Below are 21,382 nucleotides of genomic sequence, written 5' to 3'. Positions count from 1 at the left end.
TCCGATATATATGAATCCGATATATATGAATCCGATATATATGTATCCGATATATATATATATCCAATAACGGTCCAGTCTCGTTTGATATTGAGGTTTTTTCACGCGACCACGTGATGACACGTTCCGCTTGTGTTGTGTTCAAAGTTTTTGGAGTTGATTTGTTGCGTGTGTTTATGAATTACCTCGAGGGCCGGACCAAATGGTCTCCCCGGGAGGTCCCCACCCCTGCTCTAGTGGGAGGTATCATTGCACTAAGCAGAGAGTTCCTGTTTTATTAATGACACATTGCCCTGCTCCCTACACATATGCACCTCCCTCTTACATAATTTACGAAACGTTTGTTGTAGACTCTTGTGGGAGGTATCAATGCACTCAGCAGAGAGTTCCTCTTGCACTAGTGACAGATTCCCGTCCCACTACATTTAAGCCCCGCCCCCTTGCATAACTCATAAACCGTTTGTTGTAGACTCTTGTGGGAGAAATCACTGTACTCAGCAGAAAGCTCCTGTTTTATTAGTGACATATTGCCCCGCCCACTACACTTATGCCACGCCCAATTACATACAGTATATCTCAAAAGTGAGTACACCCTTTAGATTTTTGCAAATATTCTGTTATATCCTTTCAGGGGATAACATTATCCTACTGAAACTTTGATATAACTTAAAGTAGTCAGTGTGCTGCTTGAATAACAGTATAGATTTATTGTCCTTTGAAAATTACTCAGTACACAGCTGTTAATGTCTAAACAGCTGGCAACAAAAGTGAGTACACCCCATAGTGAACATGTCTAAATTGTGCCCAAAGTGTCAATATTTTGTGTGACCACCATTGTTATCTAGCACTGCTTTAACCCTCCTGGGCATGGAATTCACCAGAGCTGCACAGGTTGCTTCTGGAATCTTCTTCCACTCCTCCACGACGACATCACGGAGCGCACGGATGTTGGACACCTTGCACTCCTCCACCTTCCTCTTGAGGATGCCCCAGATGTGCTCAATTGGGTTTAGGTCTGGAGACATACTTGGCCAGTCCATCACCTTAACCTTCAGCTTCTTCAGCAAGGCCGTTGTCATCTTGGAGGTGTGTTTAGGGTCATTATCATGTTGGAAAACTGCCCTACGGCCCAGTTTCCGAAGAGAGGGGATCATGCTCTGCTGCAGGATGTCACAGTATATATTGGAATTCATGTGTCCCTCAATGAAATGCAGCTCCCCAGTGCCGGCAGCACTCATGCAGCCCCAGACCATGATGCTGCCACCACCATGCTTGACTGTAGGCAAAACACATTTGTCTTGGTACTCCTCACCAGGGTGCCGCCACACACGCCGGACACCATCTGACCCAAACAGGTTTATTTTGGTCTCATCAGACCACAGGACATGGTTCCAGTAACTCATGTTTTTGGATTCATTGTCTTCAGCAAACTGTTTGCGGGCTTTCTTATGCATCGGTTTCAGAAGGGGCTTCTGTCTGGGGCGACGGCCATACAAACCGATTTGATGCAGTGTGCGGCGTATGGTCTGGGCACTGACAGGCTGACATCCCACTTCTGCAACCTCTGCAGCAATGCTGGAAGCACTCGCACGTCTATTTTTGGAAACCAACCTCTGGATATGACGCTGAGGCACTTCTTGGTCGACCCTGGCGAGGCCTGTTCCGAGTGGAACCTGTCCTGGAAAACCGCTGTATGATCTTAGCCACTGTGCTGCAACTCATTTTCATGGTGTTGGCAATCTTCTTATAGCCAAGGCCATCTTTGTGAAGCGCAATAATCCTTTTTTTCAGCCGCTCAGAGAGTTCCTTGCCATGAGGTGCCATGTTGTCCAGCATTCAGAGAGAATTGTGCCCAAAACACCAAATTTAACAGCCCTGCTTATCATTTACACCTGAATCCTTGTAACACTAACGAGTCACATGACACCAGGGCGGGAAAACAACATCATTGGGCACAATTAGGACATGTTCACTATGGGGTGTACTCACTTTTGTTGCCAGCTGTTTAGACATTAACAGCTGTGTACTGAGTAATTTTCAAAGGACAATAAATCTATACTGTTATTCAAGCAGCACACTGACTACTTTAAGTTATATCAAAGTTTCAGTAGGATAATGTTATCCCCTGAAAGGATATAACAGAATATTTGCAAAAATCTAAAGGGTGTACTCACTTTTGAGATATACTGTAACTTTGTTTGTTGTAGACCCCCTTTCATAACTCTTGTGGGAGGCATCAATACACTCAGCAGAGAGTTATTTCATTAGTGACGGTTTCCCCTACTCTCAAGCCCCACATAACTCATGAACCTTTGTCTTAGACTCTTGTGGGAGGCATCATTGCATGTGTGTTCCACGGCAGTTACCCCGACTCGCGTGGATGTGCGAGGGTCTGCTCATTGCTGCTTGAAGCTTTAATTATTATTTTTAATACACATTGAATCGCATTTTTAAAGGCCTAAACGTGCTCCAAAACATGATTAAACTTGGCACAAAATTCAAACATGGTGAAAATGTACGTTAAATATGGGTCTTGCTTGAAATTGATATGATTGAGACCCGTTCATCGTTGCTTGCAGCTTTAATTAAAAATTGATACTGTTGAGTTTGTACAGTAATAGTAATGAACTGGAAAATTACTTGTTTCTCATATATGCTGAGGAAAAGAGGCCAATGTGAGGTCAATACATTTATTCCCATTATTATCCTTTCTTTATTATTCATTAATAAAGTCTTCCTAAACCCCAGTTGGTACTGTCTTATCCAATGTACTGGACTGGTCTGGATCCTTTCCTTTGAAATAGTCTATGCGCTGCTTAGGGATAGGAATATTAACTCAACAAAGATTTGGCAAACTACCCATTGTGTCCTCATCCATTAAGTCTTTTTTGTCTTGTAAAACTGAAACTTACTGTTTTACAATACTTATAAATACTTAGTAAGAAATATTTCATGTAAAAATAACTACCTAACTACTACAATAGGGAGCATCCGCCACCGTCTTCCACGCAGTACATTAGACAGTAGGTACTCTTTATACTTCATAAATGCACTTTTTGATTGCATATGCATTCTGGGTGGCACCCATCAATAACAAATGCATCATGGGATGAAGGTGGTTCAGTCAACATGACACAAAATAACAAATAAACAGTAACAGTAAGTTCTTAGATGGAATAGAAATGTATAAACAAAACTGTCCATAGAAACTAGTCGGGAATCTGACCACATGTGGTGGAAAAGTAACATTTTTTAAATGGGCTAAAAAAGCTTGCCACAACTAAACAAGACAGCAGAGGCAAATGTAGTGTAAGAGATATTTAACATTTAATCTACATGTGTTTAGTTTCACTTCTACACTAATAAAAATATCATGTTGCTGTCTATCAAATCAAATCAAATTTATTTATATAGCCCAATATCACAAATTATACATTTGCCTCAGTGTGCTTTACAGACTGTACATACGACACCCTCTGTCCTTAGACCCTCTGTCCTTAGACCCTCGCACCACACAAGGAAAAACTCACTAAAAGAAACCCCACAATTAAAGGGGGAAAAATGGAAGAAACCTCAGAGAGAGACTGAGGAGGGAACCTTCTCCCAGGACACACAGACTGTAATAGATGTGTGTACAGGATAAACAACATAGTACAAATACAACATCCATGTGACAGAACTGTCATAATAAAAGAAAAAGAAAGGATGAATGCAGGATAATGTCAAAAAGGCTTCCCGGTGTCTCCAAAAAAATAATTAATTTGATATATATATATATATATGACAGGACCAGGGCAGCAGGCGCAGCCACGATTCATAACGTAAACATTAACAGTGGCAACCTGCCACATGAGAGACACAGAAACTCCGGGGATAATGCCCCGGATGCTGAGTTAGTAACAAACATTTACATAAATGCATACAGATAGAGAGGAAGAGGAGGAGAGGAGAGAGGAAGAGAAGGAGGAGAGCAGGGAAGTGTCCCCTGGCAGTTTAAGTCTATAGCAGCATAACTAAGGGCTGGTACAAGGCAAGCCTTAAAACAGCCCTAACTATAAGCTTTATCAAAAAGGAAAGTCTTTAGCCTACTCTTAAATGTGGAGAGGGTGTCTGCCTCCCGAACACAAACTGGAAGCTGGTTCCACTGGAGAGGAGCTTGATAGCTGAAGGCTCTGGCTCTCATTGTACTCTTAGAGACTCTAGGAACCACAAATAACCCTGCAGTCTGGGAGCGCAATGCTCTAATTGGTTTATAAGGTACTATGAGATCTTTAATATATGCTGGAGCCTGACCATTAATTGCTTTGTAAGTCAGGAGAAGGATTTTGAATTCTATTCTGTATTTTACTGGGAGCCAGTGCAGTGCAGCTAATACAGGAGTAATATGATCCCGTTTCCTTGTTCTAGTCATTACACGTGCCGCTGCATTTTGGATCAACTGAAGAGTCTTAAGCGACTTTTTGGGACAACCTGATAACAATGAGTTGCAGTAACTCAGCCGTCTCCAGGACCCGGAAGCGTGCAGGTAAGATTGCAGCTGACCCCTCCCACCCTGGACAAATACCTTTTGAGTCACTTCCATCCGGCAGGAGGCTGCGGTTCATCAGGACCAAAACCTCTCGCCATAAAAACAGTTTCTTCCCCTCTGCAGTTGGCCTCATCAACAAGGCCAGAGACCCCTGTGACACTGTCTCTCCCTCCCCCCTCTACACGTTACATCAATGTAATGCTTATATTGTATATTGCACATTGTCTACAGTCTATATTTTGTCCTTTCTGTCTATATTTTGTATATAATGTTAATTTTTTATATATTTGACGATTAGCACCTACGTACCACAGCAAATTCCTTGTAGGTGAAAACTTACTTGGCAATAAAAAAGATTATGAGAATCTGATTCTGATTGAAGTAACAAATGCATGGACTAGTTTTTCTGCATCATTTTGAGACAGGATGTGTCTTATTTTTGCAATGTTACGTAGATGAAAGAAGGCAGTCCTTGAGATTTGTTTTATGTGGGAGTTAAAAGACAAATCCTGATCAAAGATGACGCCAAGATTCCTTACAGTGGTGCTGGAGGCGTTTAGGGCCAAGTATAATAACTTCAGTTTTGTCTGTGTTTAGCATCCAAATCTATGAAACATACAGGTCCCCTCTACATTTAAGCATTTCTTTAATATGGAATTAAGTACAGTAGAATTATGACTCTAAACTCTCAGTGACCACATGAGCCGAATATAAAAAGGGATTATACATGGCTCGTAAGACTTTGAGATTGACAGTTTTCGCTAAAGAGCCAGTGGCCCATGCCAGAGTCAACCATGCTGCTTGCTGGTATAACTGGTGAATTAGGAAGCCATTTAATTATATCTGATTCCCATGTTGACCCGGAAAGGATTTCAGTCTGCTAGTGATTCAGATATCTTCTGACAGGTGCTCTGCTATGTAATATTTATAAATGTTCCTATTTAAGGGACCTAAGCACCAAAGCCCTCAGGTTTCATAGCATGTTTTAGCCTTTATCTTTGCTTGGCAACAGTTGAGGGCTGAAAGGGTGGGAATGGGGTAAAATTATAAAAGGCCATACTGGTCATTTCATGAAAAGTCTGACCTGACATGTGGCATACTTTCTTAATTCCTGAATACAATGTGTGATCATGGCAATATGGAAGCCTAGAAGCTAAGTCCTGATAATAATTACAGTTGTGCTTATAACAAGGGACCCTACGCCTATGAGTAAACATTTGGTTAAAGAGTCTACTACTTTTGTTTTCAACTTTGTGTGTTTTAGTCAAATTTTAGACAATGATTCTCAGTTTAGCAATACTGCTCAGAAGGGAAAAAATAAATAGGAAAGCATCTAACAGTGCTGTGAGTTGTAATTATTCAGACTTGGAGTTTGTTGCAAAAACTTTGGGCTTGAGAAATATGTGACAGTTCTGTGTTACCCCAATTATTCTTAAAATAATTTTGTTCCGCATTTAATGTGACAAACACACATCAAAGGAGCTTTATGTTACAGTGTAATATATATGTATATAAGTGTATATAAGTGTATAATATATACTATGTATAATATATTTTAATTATATGCCCACTTCCTTACTTAATTTATTTATTTGAATTACATATATTATTTATTTCTATAATTTTTTATTAATATCTTTTTAAGACAACCTTGTCGTTGTCTTAAAAAAATATCAGTTATTATGTTATAAGGTTATTAGTTTGTGTGTCTTGTTATGCATGTATTTATTATGCAGTTGCGAGTAGTCTCTCGTCCCGTCTGATGTCTTAATTTTTTTATAGCTCAATAAACATTTCTGTATATTTTGGATTCAAAATGCGCAATCATTTGTTTATAATAATCTTATGTGTGTATTCACCAATTTACAGCCTCAGCGATCATATCTGATGGAGCATTTTGTTGAGCAGATTGCCCTCTGACCGCATCATTAACTGAGCTAAACATGTTGATTTGTCTGTTAGGTTGTGCTGATGCTTGGGAGGTTTTCTGTATTCATTGTAACTAACAGAGATGGAACTTATTGGCTTCTCATTTAGGATATTTAGTCTTTTAAACTAATAAAAATAATTATGTGGAAAAGGAAGGAAAATCCATAAATCTGCTTTTGTGTAGTTTGACCGTTGTGTTAGTGTTAGTGTAGTAAATGTATTTATTTATTTTGCTTCTTCAAACATTTCACTTTAATGAGTGTGTAGCTTCAGTATTCAGAGCATTGTTGTTCAATAAACAAAGGGCCACAACACTCTATGACACGTCTCACCATGTTAGTTATAACCTTATTTACTGTGACAAACTTACCTCCATTCACATCTTCAGCTCCACAGTGCATATTGAAAACATCTGTATATAGTGTCAACATTAACCATAAACAAAATACTACAGATCATCTTGCTCATTCAGGATTAAATGAGTCTAAGAAACCTCTGCGGCTGATATTTTTCTGTTTGGTTTGTTGGTTTTTTAAAACTTGGTGGAAGGGTGTAGCGTGGGTCAAGCAAAGAACATCTTACTTTGTGGATTAGATCCGAATACACTATTATTATAATTATAATCATTGTTCCCTTATGGTACACCTGTGTTCATAATCGGGCAAAATCCCCTCTATAACACAGAGTATCACTGTTATCACTCTGTGAACATTTATTTAGTCTAGTCCTTGTAAGAAGCTATTCTCCTTCACACTAGCGGAGAGCCTTTGATGTGTCACACTCTAATATTTCCCACCATGCGCAAATGGCTAAAACGGGTTCGCTTTGACAGATTTTTTTTTTTTTTAATGATTGTTTTATTTATATTTAGGCCAAAGCATATAAGACCTATTGTTTCTATATTGTGAAATAAGTGTGTAGGACAAAGTACCGATAAAGTACAGTGCTTCCCTGCGCTGCGCTGCCTTTTGTACACCTAAATGGCCTAATTGTTTCAAAATCCCATGGCACACCGGGATTTGTCTCACGGCACACCATTTGGGAACCACTGCCTTATGGAAACAGCCTTAGTGCAGATCTGCGCTCACTGAGTGCACTCCTAGTTTCATATTGAATACCTCAGGCTACCAACATTGCTGGATTCCCTGCTGTGTGTCAACAAACAGTACCTCCTAAATTAATAATGCCCAGTGAGTCATAATGGAGGCTTTGAAACAAAAAACAAATATATATATAAACAGTATATATAAATAATCACGCTTATTCTACTTGATACTATTATTTGGAGGTATTGCAGTTGCATTCACAGAGCAAGTGTGTAGTGAAAGTAGCATCGGAGTATTTGAGCAAGTATAAGTACAGCACATTACACACAGGTATCATGCATCCAAGAAAACTGGGGATGCAGCCTTTTGCAATATGCACCAAAGCTATGGAACACTTTACCTGTAGACATTAGGGAGGCAAGCTCTCTCAGTATCTTCAAAAGTAAGCTAAAAACATATCTCTTTACTTTAGCCTTTTAATGGTGAAATTTTATATCTCTTTACTTTAGCCTTTTAATAGTGATATTTTATATCTCTTTACTTTAGCCTTTTAATGGTGATATTTTATATCTCTTTACTTTAGCCTTTTAATGGTGAATTTCTTAATGCTGCTACTCTATGCTACTTTAAACTAATTTAAATGATTTCATTCTGTACTGTTAATTTTTGCTTGAACTGGTTTAACATTGAATATGTAAAGGTAACTTCGATACATTTCAGAGTGTGTATTGAAAAGCCTGAGATCAAATAGACTGTGTTACCACGGGAACAAGAGGAAGTTTCTCTGATAAATGTGTATTGGAGAAAAACTGGCTTTAACCGATAGATTTCATAAAACTTAACAAACTGGGGTTTGTTTATGAAACGGGAAGACTACCAAGAATGTGTAGCAAATGGAGTAAACCAGTTGAAAAGTCACAGGGCCCATTGTTGATCTCATGCTTTCAAAATATGGCTCTGATAGTTTAAAACATTTACAAGAATGGTGTGATGAATGTGGTTTCCCGGCAGGAGGGTCGTTAAGTATGGCAAAGATACGGAAACGAGGCATGACTTCCAATGTTATTTTATACTATTTTAATTCTGCTATTTTAACTATTTTAACTATTTTATACTATTTTAATTATGCTATTTTAACTATTTTAATTATGCTGTTTTATACTATTTTAATTCTGCTATTTTAACTATTTTAATTCTGCTGTTTTATACTATTTTAATTCTGCTATTTTAACTATTTTAATTCTGCTGTTTTATACTATTTTAATTCTACTATTTTAACTATTTTAATTCTGCTGTTTTATACTATTTTAATTCTGCTATTTTAACTATTTTAATTCTGCTATTTTATACTATTTTAATTCTGCTATTTTATACTATTTTAATTCTGCTATTTTATACGATCTTAATTCTGCTATTTCATACTATTTTTAATGCTACTTCACTCATTTACCTCAACACTGATTATTGTACTGTAAATGCTCTTATTCTGTCTAATCTTATACTAATTTTTATGTTTTTGCTGTGAAGCACTTTGGGCTGCAATTTTTGTATGAAAGGTGCTATACAAATAAAGCTTATTATATTATTATTATTATTATTATTATTATTATTATTATTATTATTATTATTATTATTATTATTATTATTATTATTATATTATCCATAACTTGTATACAGGTGTATTGAACTGCAGTGCAAAGTGTCGAATCGAACATGAAGACAGCGAAAGCAAGAAAATAAGGACTTTTACATTTTCTAATGAGTGTTTGTGTTTGAACCTTGTGATGGACATGAGGTACCGCTTAACAAATACAATCTCCACAAGAGTTGATCGCCTTTACACTTTAAACATATCTGCTTAAGAGGCAATTTAATGGCTCACTGATGTGAGGACTAATTCTTTAGGTTAAATACATTTAAAGTAACAATTATATTTATGGAAAACAGCGCTGCCTAGCTTCTGATTTTAAATTCAATTAATTTCTTAATGAGAAATGTTAAAGCAGCACAGGACCTATAATGTGTATACAGAAAGACTTTGCAACACGTGCAATCACCTCTCACTGATGAAGCATTAAATTGGTAGGAAGGAGCAGTACTGATTAGAATTATAGAATTTAAATGATTATTAACACTATTATTCAGAAGGCTTATATAATGGTTGGTTGGCTAGCCATATATTTATTTTCTTTCATTTATAGTCCACTTATTCATGTACATTTATTATATCCTCAGACATCTGAAACAGGATGCAAACTGATTATAATAACAACGTGTTCCATCATAGTGAGTTTGTATGTAACATACTGTCAAATCTTTTTTTCTGACCAAAGAGTCAAATTGTTTGCAAGCACAGGCATAGAACCACAAAGTACCTTTGCTCAAATAATAAGTTGCAGTGGATAATTGTATATTTCCTGATAGATTTAGTCAGACACGCTTTGATCGCCATAATACAGAAGCAGAAGTAGTTTAGTTACAGCACAGGAACAGTTTTTACAAGTAATTGTTAGGGATATCATTTCATTCTGAGTACAGATGAAGATCTGTAATCAGTAAAAACATGCTGGTGTGATAAAAAGCCTGATCCAGGAAGCAGCAGTCTGCATCTCTGTTTGTATATCAAAAACATCTATCTATCGCTCAACGTCACACACTCTTCATGTAGTAAATGCTGTGGTAGACAGAACGTCAGTCTAAAAACACATTGAGTGAAACACAAAGAGGATTCTGCTGCTATACCAGCCGATCCATCACATTTAAGTATTCAGCCCTGATCCATGATTAGCCCACTGTGGATCAGGGTTTAGTATTGAGTGAATCCACTTTAAATATGAAGTGCAGCTCGCAGCAGCCAGCATCACACATTCACAGATAACATTTGCCCTCACAGCTCACCACAATCGGAACGATGAAACTCGAGCAGCTGAATGAAAAAAGGCAAAGTACAATAGTGTATAAAAGTATTTCACTATTAACATATATATTTTTTAAACTCTATGCTGAGCTGCGGTGATAAATCCACAAGTAGCCTGACAAAATCCTGACAAAACGTCTTCCACAAAGAACTTGTTGCCCAAATCTTCATTAGATGGTCGACTGCTGAAAGTTACCATCAGTATTTCACTGCAGAATAACCTCCAGAAGAGGCCTGTGGGTGTTTCTGCACCGGTGTAGGTGTGAGTGGGGGCAGCCCAGCGTGAGTATGACAGATGTCAACCTCGCAGTGAGTATGTTATGAATGTTGTTTCCGCTGGGGTTTAGGAATTGTTCCTAATTTGGACACCAAATGAAGACAATTGATGTCTGTATTTATTCAATCAAACATTAAAGAAGTCATCGTTTAAGACTCACCTTGCGGAGATCTGCACTCTACTGTGTGCATTTGCTACTTATCTCTAAAAACTAAACTTCAGGCACACAAACTAAGTCTAAGACTCTCCTGCTTTGACTCCAAATTAAAACACATCTAAAACAGGTCGACTCAAGTTTATCAACAGAAAAACTTCCCCTGATATATTATATTTATATATATATATATATATATATATACACAGTACATAATATCATATTATATACATATATAATATAATAATATATATAATATATTATATTATATTATATATATATATAATATATATACACACATATATAATATATATACACACACTCACTCGTATTCGCTGAACCTCCAAGAAGACAGCTCTTTGGAAGGACTTCTCCCGGAGAACCAGGTCCGTGGCCAGCTCCACCCTGAAGGTGTGGCTCTGTCCGTGGCCAACCAGAATACTGAAGCACAGAGACTCGTTGTCCTGCTGCTCAGGCGAATGCTCGAGTCCCAAGTAGAGCCTCGCCTGGAGCCAGCAGTCCTCTGCCATCCACAGCTGTAACACAACATTTCAATCTTTACATGTTGAGGAAAAGATTTTACTGTCTCTTCACTTTTCAAATGTGTTATTCAGGGAGTGGAATGAAGAGTAAATTCCTTCATTCTCAGGTAACAAAGAACTTTTACTGTGTACATTTCCTGGTTTGTGGATCAGGAATATCACCTCAGGTCAAGAGAGCCTTGCTTAATAGGCTCCCTGAAACACTGTTCTATCTGATAAAATCTATACTGAGATGAAAGCCGCAGTGATCACATTGTGAACATCCCTGATGCACCTCACAGCACCCCGCTCTTAACTTACCTTGTGGACCTTGAAAAGAACCTCATAGAGGTTATATGTTGTTTCAGCTTGTCCCCAGTCAGCGGCACTGATCTAAGAAATAAACATCAAGGAATGTGAGATGAAGAGGCAGCAAATCAAAACAAGCTTTTTTGCTCTCTTTAGCAGCACATCCTTATCCAAATACTAAATGCAAATGATGGTACGGATGGATGACTGCCAGTGAACAAAATGGATTTATCCTGTTGCACCTGCTGCACTGGTTGAACATTTCCATCAAGAAAATAACCAATATCCAAAAGATCCAATGCACAGGAGAGTATCACTTGTTTATCTGTCGAGAGGCATGTACAGCTGGAACAATATCCAAATCATTAATCATTTACCATAATTCTTACAACCATTGTGAATGTTACAAATGTAACAAAATGAGTTTCTTCTAATCCAGTGCTGTAGTAAATCTCATGTAGTACTCATATTGTAGAGTAAACCCTGGGAGCATGTTATGAATACAGATGAATGAATGCCACAGAGGTGACATGGCTTTATGGCTAAATGGTTTATTTACCTGTGTGAGCAGTAGTCACTGTTTCTGTATGGATGCCAATGTAGACAATATATAAAGTCACTTTACAGTAATATTTGTAACATTAACATGAGAAACCTAACTCCACTATAGATTTGGGAGATTTGGCTGGATTTAAATACTGTATTTTAACATCACCCAGGGGACAACACCACATGCAGTAACTGGTTGACAGTGTGTGGTAATCATTGGCCTTAATAAAAACTAATCTCAATATGAACTATAAATATGGCAATTTAGAACTTCTCATTATATTGTTTCCAGATCTAAACCTTCATCCTGCCATTCTCTCCTCACCTCTTAGGACGAGCAACAACTATTTCCCTGTGATCATATTTGTGTTATCTTTTGGAAACATTGCATAAAAGAATAAGTTATGCAAGTTTTACAGGGTTATAGCTTTCACAGTACCTAAGTTACCCTTTCAAATGTCAGGTCTTGAGCAGGATCACAGACATGAATCAGATAATCATTAGAGTGGTGCTATAAATATCTCTAGGTTCAATTAAATGACTATGCTAAAGGTTTGCAGCATGCTACACTGAGATTTATTTTTACACAAACTGAGACAAGAGGCTACTTGGTTTATTTTGAATCATTAAAGCACATGCACTAATGCTATCCTGCCTCTCTACCTCAGGGATATTGGCTACTGCCGTATTTCAACAGCAGCCAGGGGACATGTCTGGCATTTCACAACCCACCAGCTGCATAATGCTTTGAGTTCATGGAACCATCATTTCAACGACTCTACAATACACCCATTATGTTTAATGCAATCCATTTTGGATTTGGCTGATGACTTCTCTCACTCTTTCAACACCTCGTCAACATGATTTGAGTTCTCTGTGTCGAGTAAAACAATACCTTTTGTTTTTTTGCAACTGCTCTGCATTCTATTTTAGTTATGTTCTTTTCTGTTAAAGCTTAGAGCATTTTGAATTTAATTATCCAATTAACATACAATAGTAAGGCCATTCCTTTATGTTTAAAGTGTTTTTGCTTGACAAAAATGTGCTGTAATAATAATTTTTCTTGCCATATTGCCTTCTTCTAACTGACTGAAGGTCATTTGAAGTTCTTCAGTTTGAACAACTAGAGTTCTCATTTCTTTTAGTTACGTGGCTTTGTTAACTTAAAGGGTTAGTTTTTGTTCACTCGCTATAATTGTTTTAAAAATGGAGAAGGTCTGAGGCCTCCAAATCACAAATACTGCACCATTCGGAAATGTTGATGCTGGTTTCAAAAGAGCAATATTTATTTAAATCAGATAACTAACAAGTGAGTATGCACATTAGTAAGATTATTTAACAAATGCCAATTTAAATCCAAAAAGAATTTGGAAACGATGCCCCAAGCAGAACAAAAGGCAGCCCGCCTCCGCACACGCCTGACTGATGGTATCAACAAGCTCAGTTTAAGGCCAGACTCTTGTCCTTGCCATGGAAACAAACAGCTGGAGTTACCATCTCAAATTTTAAATGCAGCTAGAAATGTAGAGAGGGAATTGCCAAGTTGTGTCATGCGGACGACTGTTTTCTTCTACACAGAGGAAGTCATCTCTGTAACTGTGACTGTGAGACTGTGGGACTATTGTTTACTAAATGTACTAAAGTGTATTTGCTTTTAATAGGTTGTTTCTGCTGAAACTGTACTTTGTTTACTGCTAGTCTTGATAGCTGTTGAGTGAGTTTCAAATGTTAGCCATCAGTCGGGGCTATCTAGGTGACTGATTGCAGTGGGTGTGGCTAACACAACTGTATTATTATTATTACTATGACTTTATTATTACTTTTATTACATTTTATTATTACAGTTCATTTAGCTGACGCTTTTGTACAAAGCGACCTACAATTTGTGAAAACAAGCACAGCTGTAGCCACCCGAGTAACCAAGTCTGAAATGTATGGATACAGGAGTCTTTGTGGGAAGCAAAGCGAACATTGACTGGGCTAAGTATCTCGTCTTTCGAATTTCAACCTCGACAAGATCAAACTGCTTTTCCTTCCAGGGAATAGCTCTCCCATTTGAGACCTTACTATCAACATCGACAGCTCGGTTCTTTCCCCGACTCGGACTGCAAGGACACTGGAGTTGCGGCCATATTTGACTCAAACCTCTTGATCAATCCTAAACCTAAACTAAATTATAACTCTTTTGAAAGCCTTGTTCTTACGCTCTCAAACCCAACATGGAAAACAATATAGCCAGTTGTATTTGTTACTGTGTACCGCCCTCCTGGTCCGTATTCTGAATTTCTATCTGAATTCTCAGAATTTTTATCAAGTTTAGTCCTTAAAACAGATAAAGAAATTATTGTAGGTGACTTTAATATTCATGTGGATGTTGATAGTGACAGCCTTAATAATGCATTTATCTCAATATTAGATTCAATTGGGTTCAGTCAGAATGTACATGAACCAACTCACTGTTTAAACCACACTCTGGACCTTGTTCTGGGATATGGTGTTGAAATTGAAAGTTTATCAGTGTGTCCACATAATCCTCTTTTATCAGAACATTGTTTTGTTACTGGACTACAAGCCAGTAGGCAAAATATCCTATGCTCGATGTCTATCTGAAAGTGCTGTGACCACATTTAAGGAAGTGATTCCATCAGCACTTAATTCAATACCAGGACTCAATATCAATATAACAGAGGACTCCAATGCTAACTTTAGTCCCTCCCAAATTAATCATCTTGTTGATAGCGCTGCAGCCTCACTGCGAATAACACTCGACTCTGTCGCTCCTTTAAAGAAGATCATAAAACAGAAAAAGAAAGCTCCATGGCTTAATTTACAAATCCGCAAACTAAAACAAAAGTCGAGAAATCTTGAAAGTAAATGGCGTTCCACTAAATTGGAAGAATCTCGTTTAGTCTGGTTAGATCATCTTAAAACGTATAAGAAGGCTCTCCGTAATGCCAGAGCAGCTTATTACTCTTCCTTAATAGAAGAAAATAAGAACAACTCCAGGTTTCTTTTCAGCACTGTAGCCAGGCTGACAGAGAGCCACAGCTCTACAGAGCCTTATATTCCTATATCTCTCAGTAGTGACGACTTCATGATCTTCTTTAACCATAAAATTAGAATTATTAGAGACAAAATTAATCTCCTCCTGCCCTCATTTGGTAATGACTTAACTTCAACCTCTGGAATTTCAAAAACTTTAGTAACTCCTGAAATATATCTAGACTGTTTTACTCCAATCAACCTTAACCAACTAACTTCAACAATCTCGTCGTCTAAGCCATCAACCTGTCTTTTAGACTCGATTCCAACTAAACTGTTTAAATAAGTTTTACCCTTAATTAACACCTCGTTATTAAATATGATCAAACTGTCTATATTATCTGGCTACGTACCAAAATCCTTTAAAGTAGCTGTAATAAAACCACTTCTTAAAAAGCCTAGTCTTGATCCAGAGGTTTTAGCCAACTATAGGCCGATATCTAACCTACCCTTTCTCGCTAAGATCCTTGAGAAAGCAGTCGCAAATCAGTTGTGTGATTTTTACATATAATAGTTTATTTGAGGTTTTTCAATCTGGATTTAGAGTTCATCATAGCACAGAGACGGCACTGGTGAAAGTTACCAATGACCTTCTATTGGCATCAGACAAAGAACTCGTCTCTGTTCTTGTCTTGTTAGAGCTCAGTGCTGCTTTCGACACTGTTGATCAGGACATTCTACTACAGAGACTGGAACATTGTGTTGGCATAAAAGGAACCGCACTAATCTGGTTCAAATCCTATTTATCTGAGCGATCTCAATGTGTATGTGTTAACGATAAATCCTCCATGACAGCCAATGACAGTCTTGGAGTTTCGTAGGGTTCTGTACTTGGACAGATTCTATTCACCTTATATTGTATATTGTCTATGTAAATACGTGCCTTTGATTGTGTTTTGGACGGTGGAGGGACTGCTGGCAAGTTGCTGCCGCGCCTCCACCATGTTCTGTTTGCTCTGCCTCTCAATAGTGCGTATCCAATCAAAAGACGTGGACATGCTGACGTTATCGTACGCCTGCTAGCTGGCCCCAGTGTCCCCAACTCGAAATCTGATTGGTTAACGCAACAGTTTTGTCTCCGTTCACTTTAAGCGACAGGCGCCCGCACTGTTGATTGTGAAGGCCTAAGGGCAGATTTTTTGGACCCTGGCAACACATTATGGCTGAAATATGATTGGATAAAAGCTCTAACATAAAGGCCAGACCTCCAAATCTCGATCTGAGGCTGGAAGCACCGCAACCAAGAGGAAAGCTATGAAATGAAGAGAATAAACTATGGAGAATAATTTAATACATATTTGTGGATGGTTTGTTTACAACACGCTTGAAGAATAAGCTAAATACAATGTAAACACGTAGAGAAGAAATCCAATATGGCGGCCCTTGTAGAGTTGGTGCTCACTTTTCTAGACACGCCACACCAGTATACATTGCGATTCCACCGGAAGCCCGAAACTCCGATTCCATGAATCTGTTACTAACACAGCATCCGGGGTACCCGGAGTTTCTGTGTCTTTCATGTAGCAGGTTGCCACTGATAAAGTTTACGTCAGGATCATGAATAGTGGCTGCGCCTGCTGTCACTATTCATGCCGTCCTGGGAGAGGGATCCCTCCTCAGTTGCTCTCTCTGAGGTTTCTTCCATTTTCCCCCCTTTAATTATGTGGTTTCTTTTAGGAAGTTTTTCCTTGTGCGATGCGAGGGTCTAAGGACAGAGGGTGTCGTATCCTGTACAGTCTGTAAAGCACACTGAGACAAATGTATAATTTGTGATATTGGGCTATATAAATAAATTAGATTTTGATTTGATTTGACTGGACGACCAACTGTCCTTCAGTGCCAGCATTGCTGCAACAGCCCGTTCCTGCAGATACATACTTAACAATGTCAGGAGGATTACCCCTACTGACCCAGAAGGTGAAACAGGCTCTTGTTCAGGCTCTTGTTCAGGCTCTTGTCATCTCACGCCTTGACTACTGCAACTCCCTCCTTGCTGGACTGCCTACATGTGCCATCTGATCTCTACAGCTCATCCAGAATGCAGCAGCCCGACTGCTCTTTAACCTCTCCAAGTTCTCCCACACTACACCGCTCCTCCGCTCCCTTCACTGGCTACCAGTGGCGGCCAAAATCTGGTTCAAGATTCTGGTGCTGGCCTACCGTGTTGTGAATGGATCAGGCCCTTCATACATCCAGGCCATGGTCAAACCATACACCCCAGCTCGCTCACTTTGCTCTGCATCGGCCAGTCGGCCAGATACTCCTAAAAGAAATCCTGCTATCCTGGCTCCTAAATGGTGGAACAAGCTCCCCATTGATATCAGGTCAGCAGAAAGTCTTCACATTTTCAGTTGCAGACTGAAAACCCACCTGTTTTGACAGCACCTTGGCCAATAATTTAAGAAATAAGAAATTCTTAAAAAATTAAGATTACATTTTTATTTCTGTATCTAGCACTTAAATATGTTTGGCATATTTGAAGCTAAGGGTTGAGGGTTTTTTTCTATAATTTCTGTATGTTACACTTGGCTTATTTGAAGCTATTGTACTGCAAGATTATTATTGTTTGGGGTTGCATTATCAAGGTAGTTTGCATTGATTGTAAATTGCTTTAGACATAAGTGTCAGTTAAATGTAATGTAATCTGTGTTGGAGACTCAAGCAAACTGGAGAATAAAGAACTCAATATGCAAAGCATTGGGTTCACAGCAGGCACATGATCCATGTTCACCTATGTTATTTATGTATACAAGAGTTGCATCAAGTATCCTCGTTATCCTGGTGAGATGAAGCACTTCAATTCCTCCAAAAAGAGGCTGGTGTCAGTTGCATGTGAGGGCAGGGTTGGCACAATTCTCCAGGGACAACTGGCTGAGAAACAGCTCACTGACCCTCTTAACTCTGTGTCACAGAACTCGTGAGGGAAGACCATGATCCGTCTTTAAGGAATAGTTGGCATTTTGGGGAATAAGCTTATTTGCTCTCTGCTGAGAGAGAAATAATATCAACATCACTCTGATGTCTGTACAGTAAATATTCAGCTACAGCTGGTAGGAGACTGTAAAAAGGTTATATCTTATCTCTAAGTCTTCATTTTCCCGGGAGATTGTACCCTGAAGCAGACAGAATTGCATATTGAAACTGATGCTTATAATGAACAATTATAAGCTCTGATGCTGTCACTTTTCTACAGCAGTTAGGCTACATTGTGCAATCAACAATTACTACCTACCTAAGTTAAAGCAATAAACGTGTCTTTTGCCAATTTAATGTGAAGCTTAGAACATGATTGAAAACCTGTTAAAAATTGGAGAAGACAAAAAACTAAAGCAAAAGTCTGCTTGGGAACCTTTAAAACAGAGAGGATGAGCCCCAATAGCTTGTCAAACCGTGTTAAAGTATGATGAAAGCTCTCCTACAGGAGGAAGGACAGACCAACAGAGACTGAAAAACTCATAATGTGCACACCCCACAACAAATCACAGCGCCCAGAGAGTAAACATGATTAACCTGCGGAAACACTTGCCAAATGAAGTAGGAAGATGAAAGAGGCACATTTTGGACTAGAGTGGTTTTTATACTAATGGGAGAAGAGAGCTTATGTCATACAAGCACAGCACACAAAGCTAGATTCCCTTTGTTCACTCACCCTGGCAGTCGGGGAGAACATTTTGAGCTCATATAGGACCTGTATTAAATATCATCTGATAGCCAGGGGGCACTGTGAATTTCTCTCAGAATACTTGTAGATAGGAAACATTTTTAAAAAATCATACATTGAAGTTTAAGTTTCATTGCACGTTTGATCTGTTCATTCAATTTTAACAAGCAGAACATATTTAATTTCTTTAATTTAAGTCTTATAAGTTTGATAAGTTAACCCAAAAGGGATTTAATTAAAGTTAGTGTCAGTGGAAAATATTAAGTATCTCATTGTACAAAAAACCTGCATACTTAGAAGCTTCTCCACCCCTGGCAAGGTTACAAATAGTGAGGTCCAAAACTGTTTGAAAGTAAAGGCACTGAATATTGGATATATAATATTGCCCTTCATAGGCTACAGTCCAAAAAGTACATGCATAAGAATGCAAACTCATTAAGCTCATATAAAAAACTCAATAAATATAATATACATGTACTACATGTGTAACCACATTCAATTATTAAGACTATGAAATCCTTGAGGGCATTAATTACTGTGACTGTGGGTATTGTGATGATGATGTGTGGAATCTCCAACTGTGTATTAAACTGTGCAATACTCTGGTTTACTCTGGCATTAATACTGCATTTATTTAATAATACTGTACATTTCAGCTATATTCCTATTTATAATATGCTTGCATTTTAACACATTTGATCATATATCCCATTTTCACCATTATTAGTATCACTGGTGTTATATATTGTAGTATACATATTTGTACACATTTATTATTTCTCTTTTTGCATATTTATTGTTTATTAAAAATGCATATATTTTTAGATATTCATTTTCATATATTTCTATTTTTCTTATAATTTCTCTGTTTATAAATATGTCCATTCTAGAATGGGAGTAACTGTAAGTTACCCAATTTCAGAGGTGGAAGAAGTACACAGATCTTTTACTTAAGTAAAGGTAGCAATACTAAATTGTAAAAATACTTGGTTACAAGTAAAAATCCTACATTTAAAATCTTACTTAAGTAGAAGTACAATAGTATTAGCATCAAAATATACTTAACGTACCAAAAGTAAAAGTACTCGTTATGCGTAAAGAATCATTCAGAATCATAATAAATGAATGGATTATGATAATTGATGCATTAATGTTTCACAAGCGGAGCCAATAATATTTACTTTGTATACTGCTGCTGGATATGTTAACCTTTACTTATATGTCAATGTTTATTTATTAGTTCATTTATATTTTATATTAGCTAATAAACTGAATCTGTAAAGTAACTAGTAACTAATGTTGTCAGATAAATGTAGTGGAGTAGTATAAAATACTCAGGAAAAGTACAAGTACCTCAAAATTCTACTTAAGTACAGTACTTGAGTAAATGTACTTCATTACATTCCACCAATACCGAATGTTCCCCCCCCACGGGTGTCAATATGTTAATGACTCAATGTTTGAAATGTCAGCGAGGACAGAATGCATAAGTGATTGGCTGAAACTATTACTAAGATCGTGTCACATTAAAAAGACTTTTAGAAGGTTTAAGCAATAGTGTCTAGAGCTGTATGGTGTGACGACAACGTTGACAGTACAGCCAGTCTAACCAAACACAGAGTTAATATTACTGATTAATACACATTCAACCACATTACAGTGAAATCAGCCGGTAAAGAGTTTAGCTGGAATAAAATCCTGTATGTATTTAGGCATTCAGACATGGCAAAAATCTAAATTCATCCCCAGTTACCACATGCCTGTCTTCTCTTGTACAATAACAACTGAGGCATCCTGTATTTAACAGATGCTGCCAACAAGTTTAAAAAACCCAGACCATGCAGCACGGCAGGGGACAAGCACAGATCAGTGAGCAGCAGCATAAAATCAGAAGTGGGTTCAAAAACCATTTCAAAAAGGCGTGAACATAATCTTGTAGATGAGAGTTGGCATACGTCACATTAATGTTAGCAGAACAACCACCTTTTGGGTGAAAACAAGACAGTGACATACTGAAAAGACAAGGAAAACCCAATGTAATGTTAGCCGTTACAAAAGGCATATGTTAGCTAACAGCTCATCTCTACAGATTAGCAATCTGTAGCAATTATGCACCAAAACTATGGAACACTTTACCTGCAGACATTAGGGAGGCTAGCTCGCTCAATATCTTCAAAAGTACCGGTAAGCTCTCTTTACTTTAGCCTTTTAATGGTGATACTTTATATATTTTTATCTTAGCCTTTTAATGGTGCCACTTTAAAATAATTTAAATGATTTCATACATTTTTGCCATGCCTGGTTTAACATTGAATGTGTAAAGGTAACTGAGAAAGAAACGAGAAATCATATATGTTTGACCCTATTTACCATAACGCGTTTTAGTTTACTTTGTGGGTTTTGTGTTGTTTGCTTCTTGATGGGCCTGCTTGGCATTGATGGAAAATCA

At 37.8% G+C, this 21,382-nt stretch overlaps 1 protein-coding gene across 2 annotated transcripts in view; it reads right to left on the bottom strand.

Annotated features, from left to right (window-relative positions):
• sntg2 (syntrophin, gamma 2) overlaps window positions 1-21,382 on the bottom strand; it is a 103,921-nt gene that overhangs the window by 13,047 nt on the left and 69,492 nt on the right. For both annotated transcript variants that reach the window (XM_029460734.1, XM_029460735.1), the window contains exons 13-14: window positions 11,694-11,765; window positions 11,178-11,387 (exon numbers count right to left, since the gene is read on the bottom strand). In XM_029460734.1, the coding sequence (XP_029316594.1) occupies window positions 11,178-11,387; window positions 11,694-11,765 (282 nt within the window). The remainder of the gene's footprint in view (window positions 1-11,177; window positions 11,388-11,693; window positions 11,766-21,382) is intronic.

This window comes from Cottoperca gobio, chromosome 22 (assembly GCF_900634415.1).
Source record: "Cottoperca gobio chromosome 22, fCotGob3.1, whole genome shotgun sequence".
Lineage (NCBI taxonomy): Eukaryota > Metazoa > Chordata > Actinopteri > Perciformes > Bovichtidae > Cottoperca > Cottoperca gobio.
Note: the sequence above shows the minus strand (reverse complement) of the source record. Positions and strands in the feature narration are given on the sequence as shown.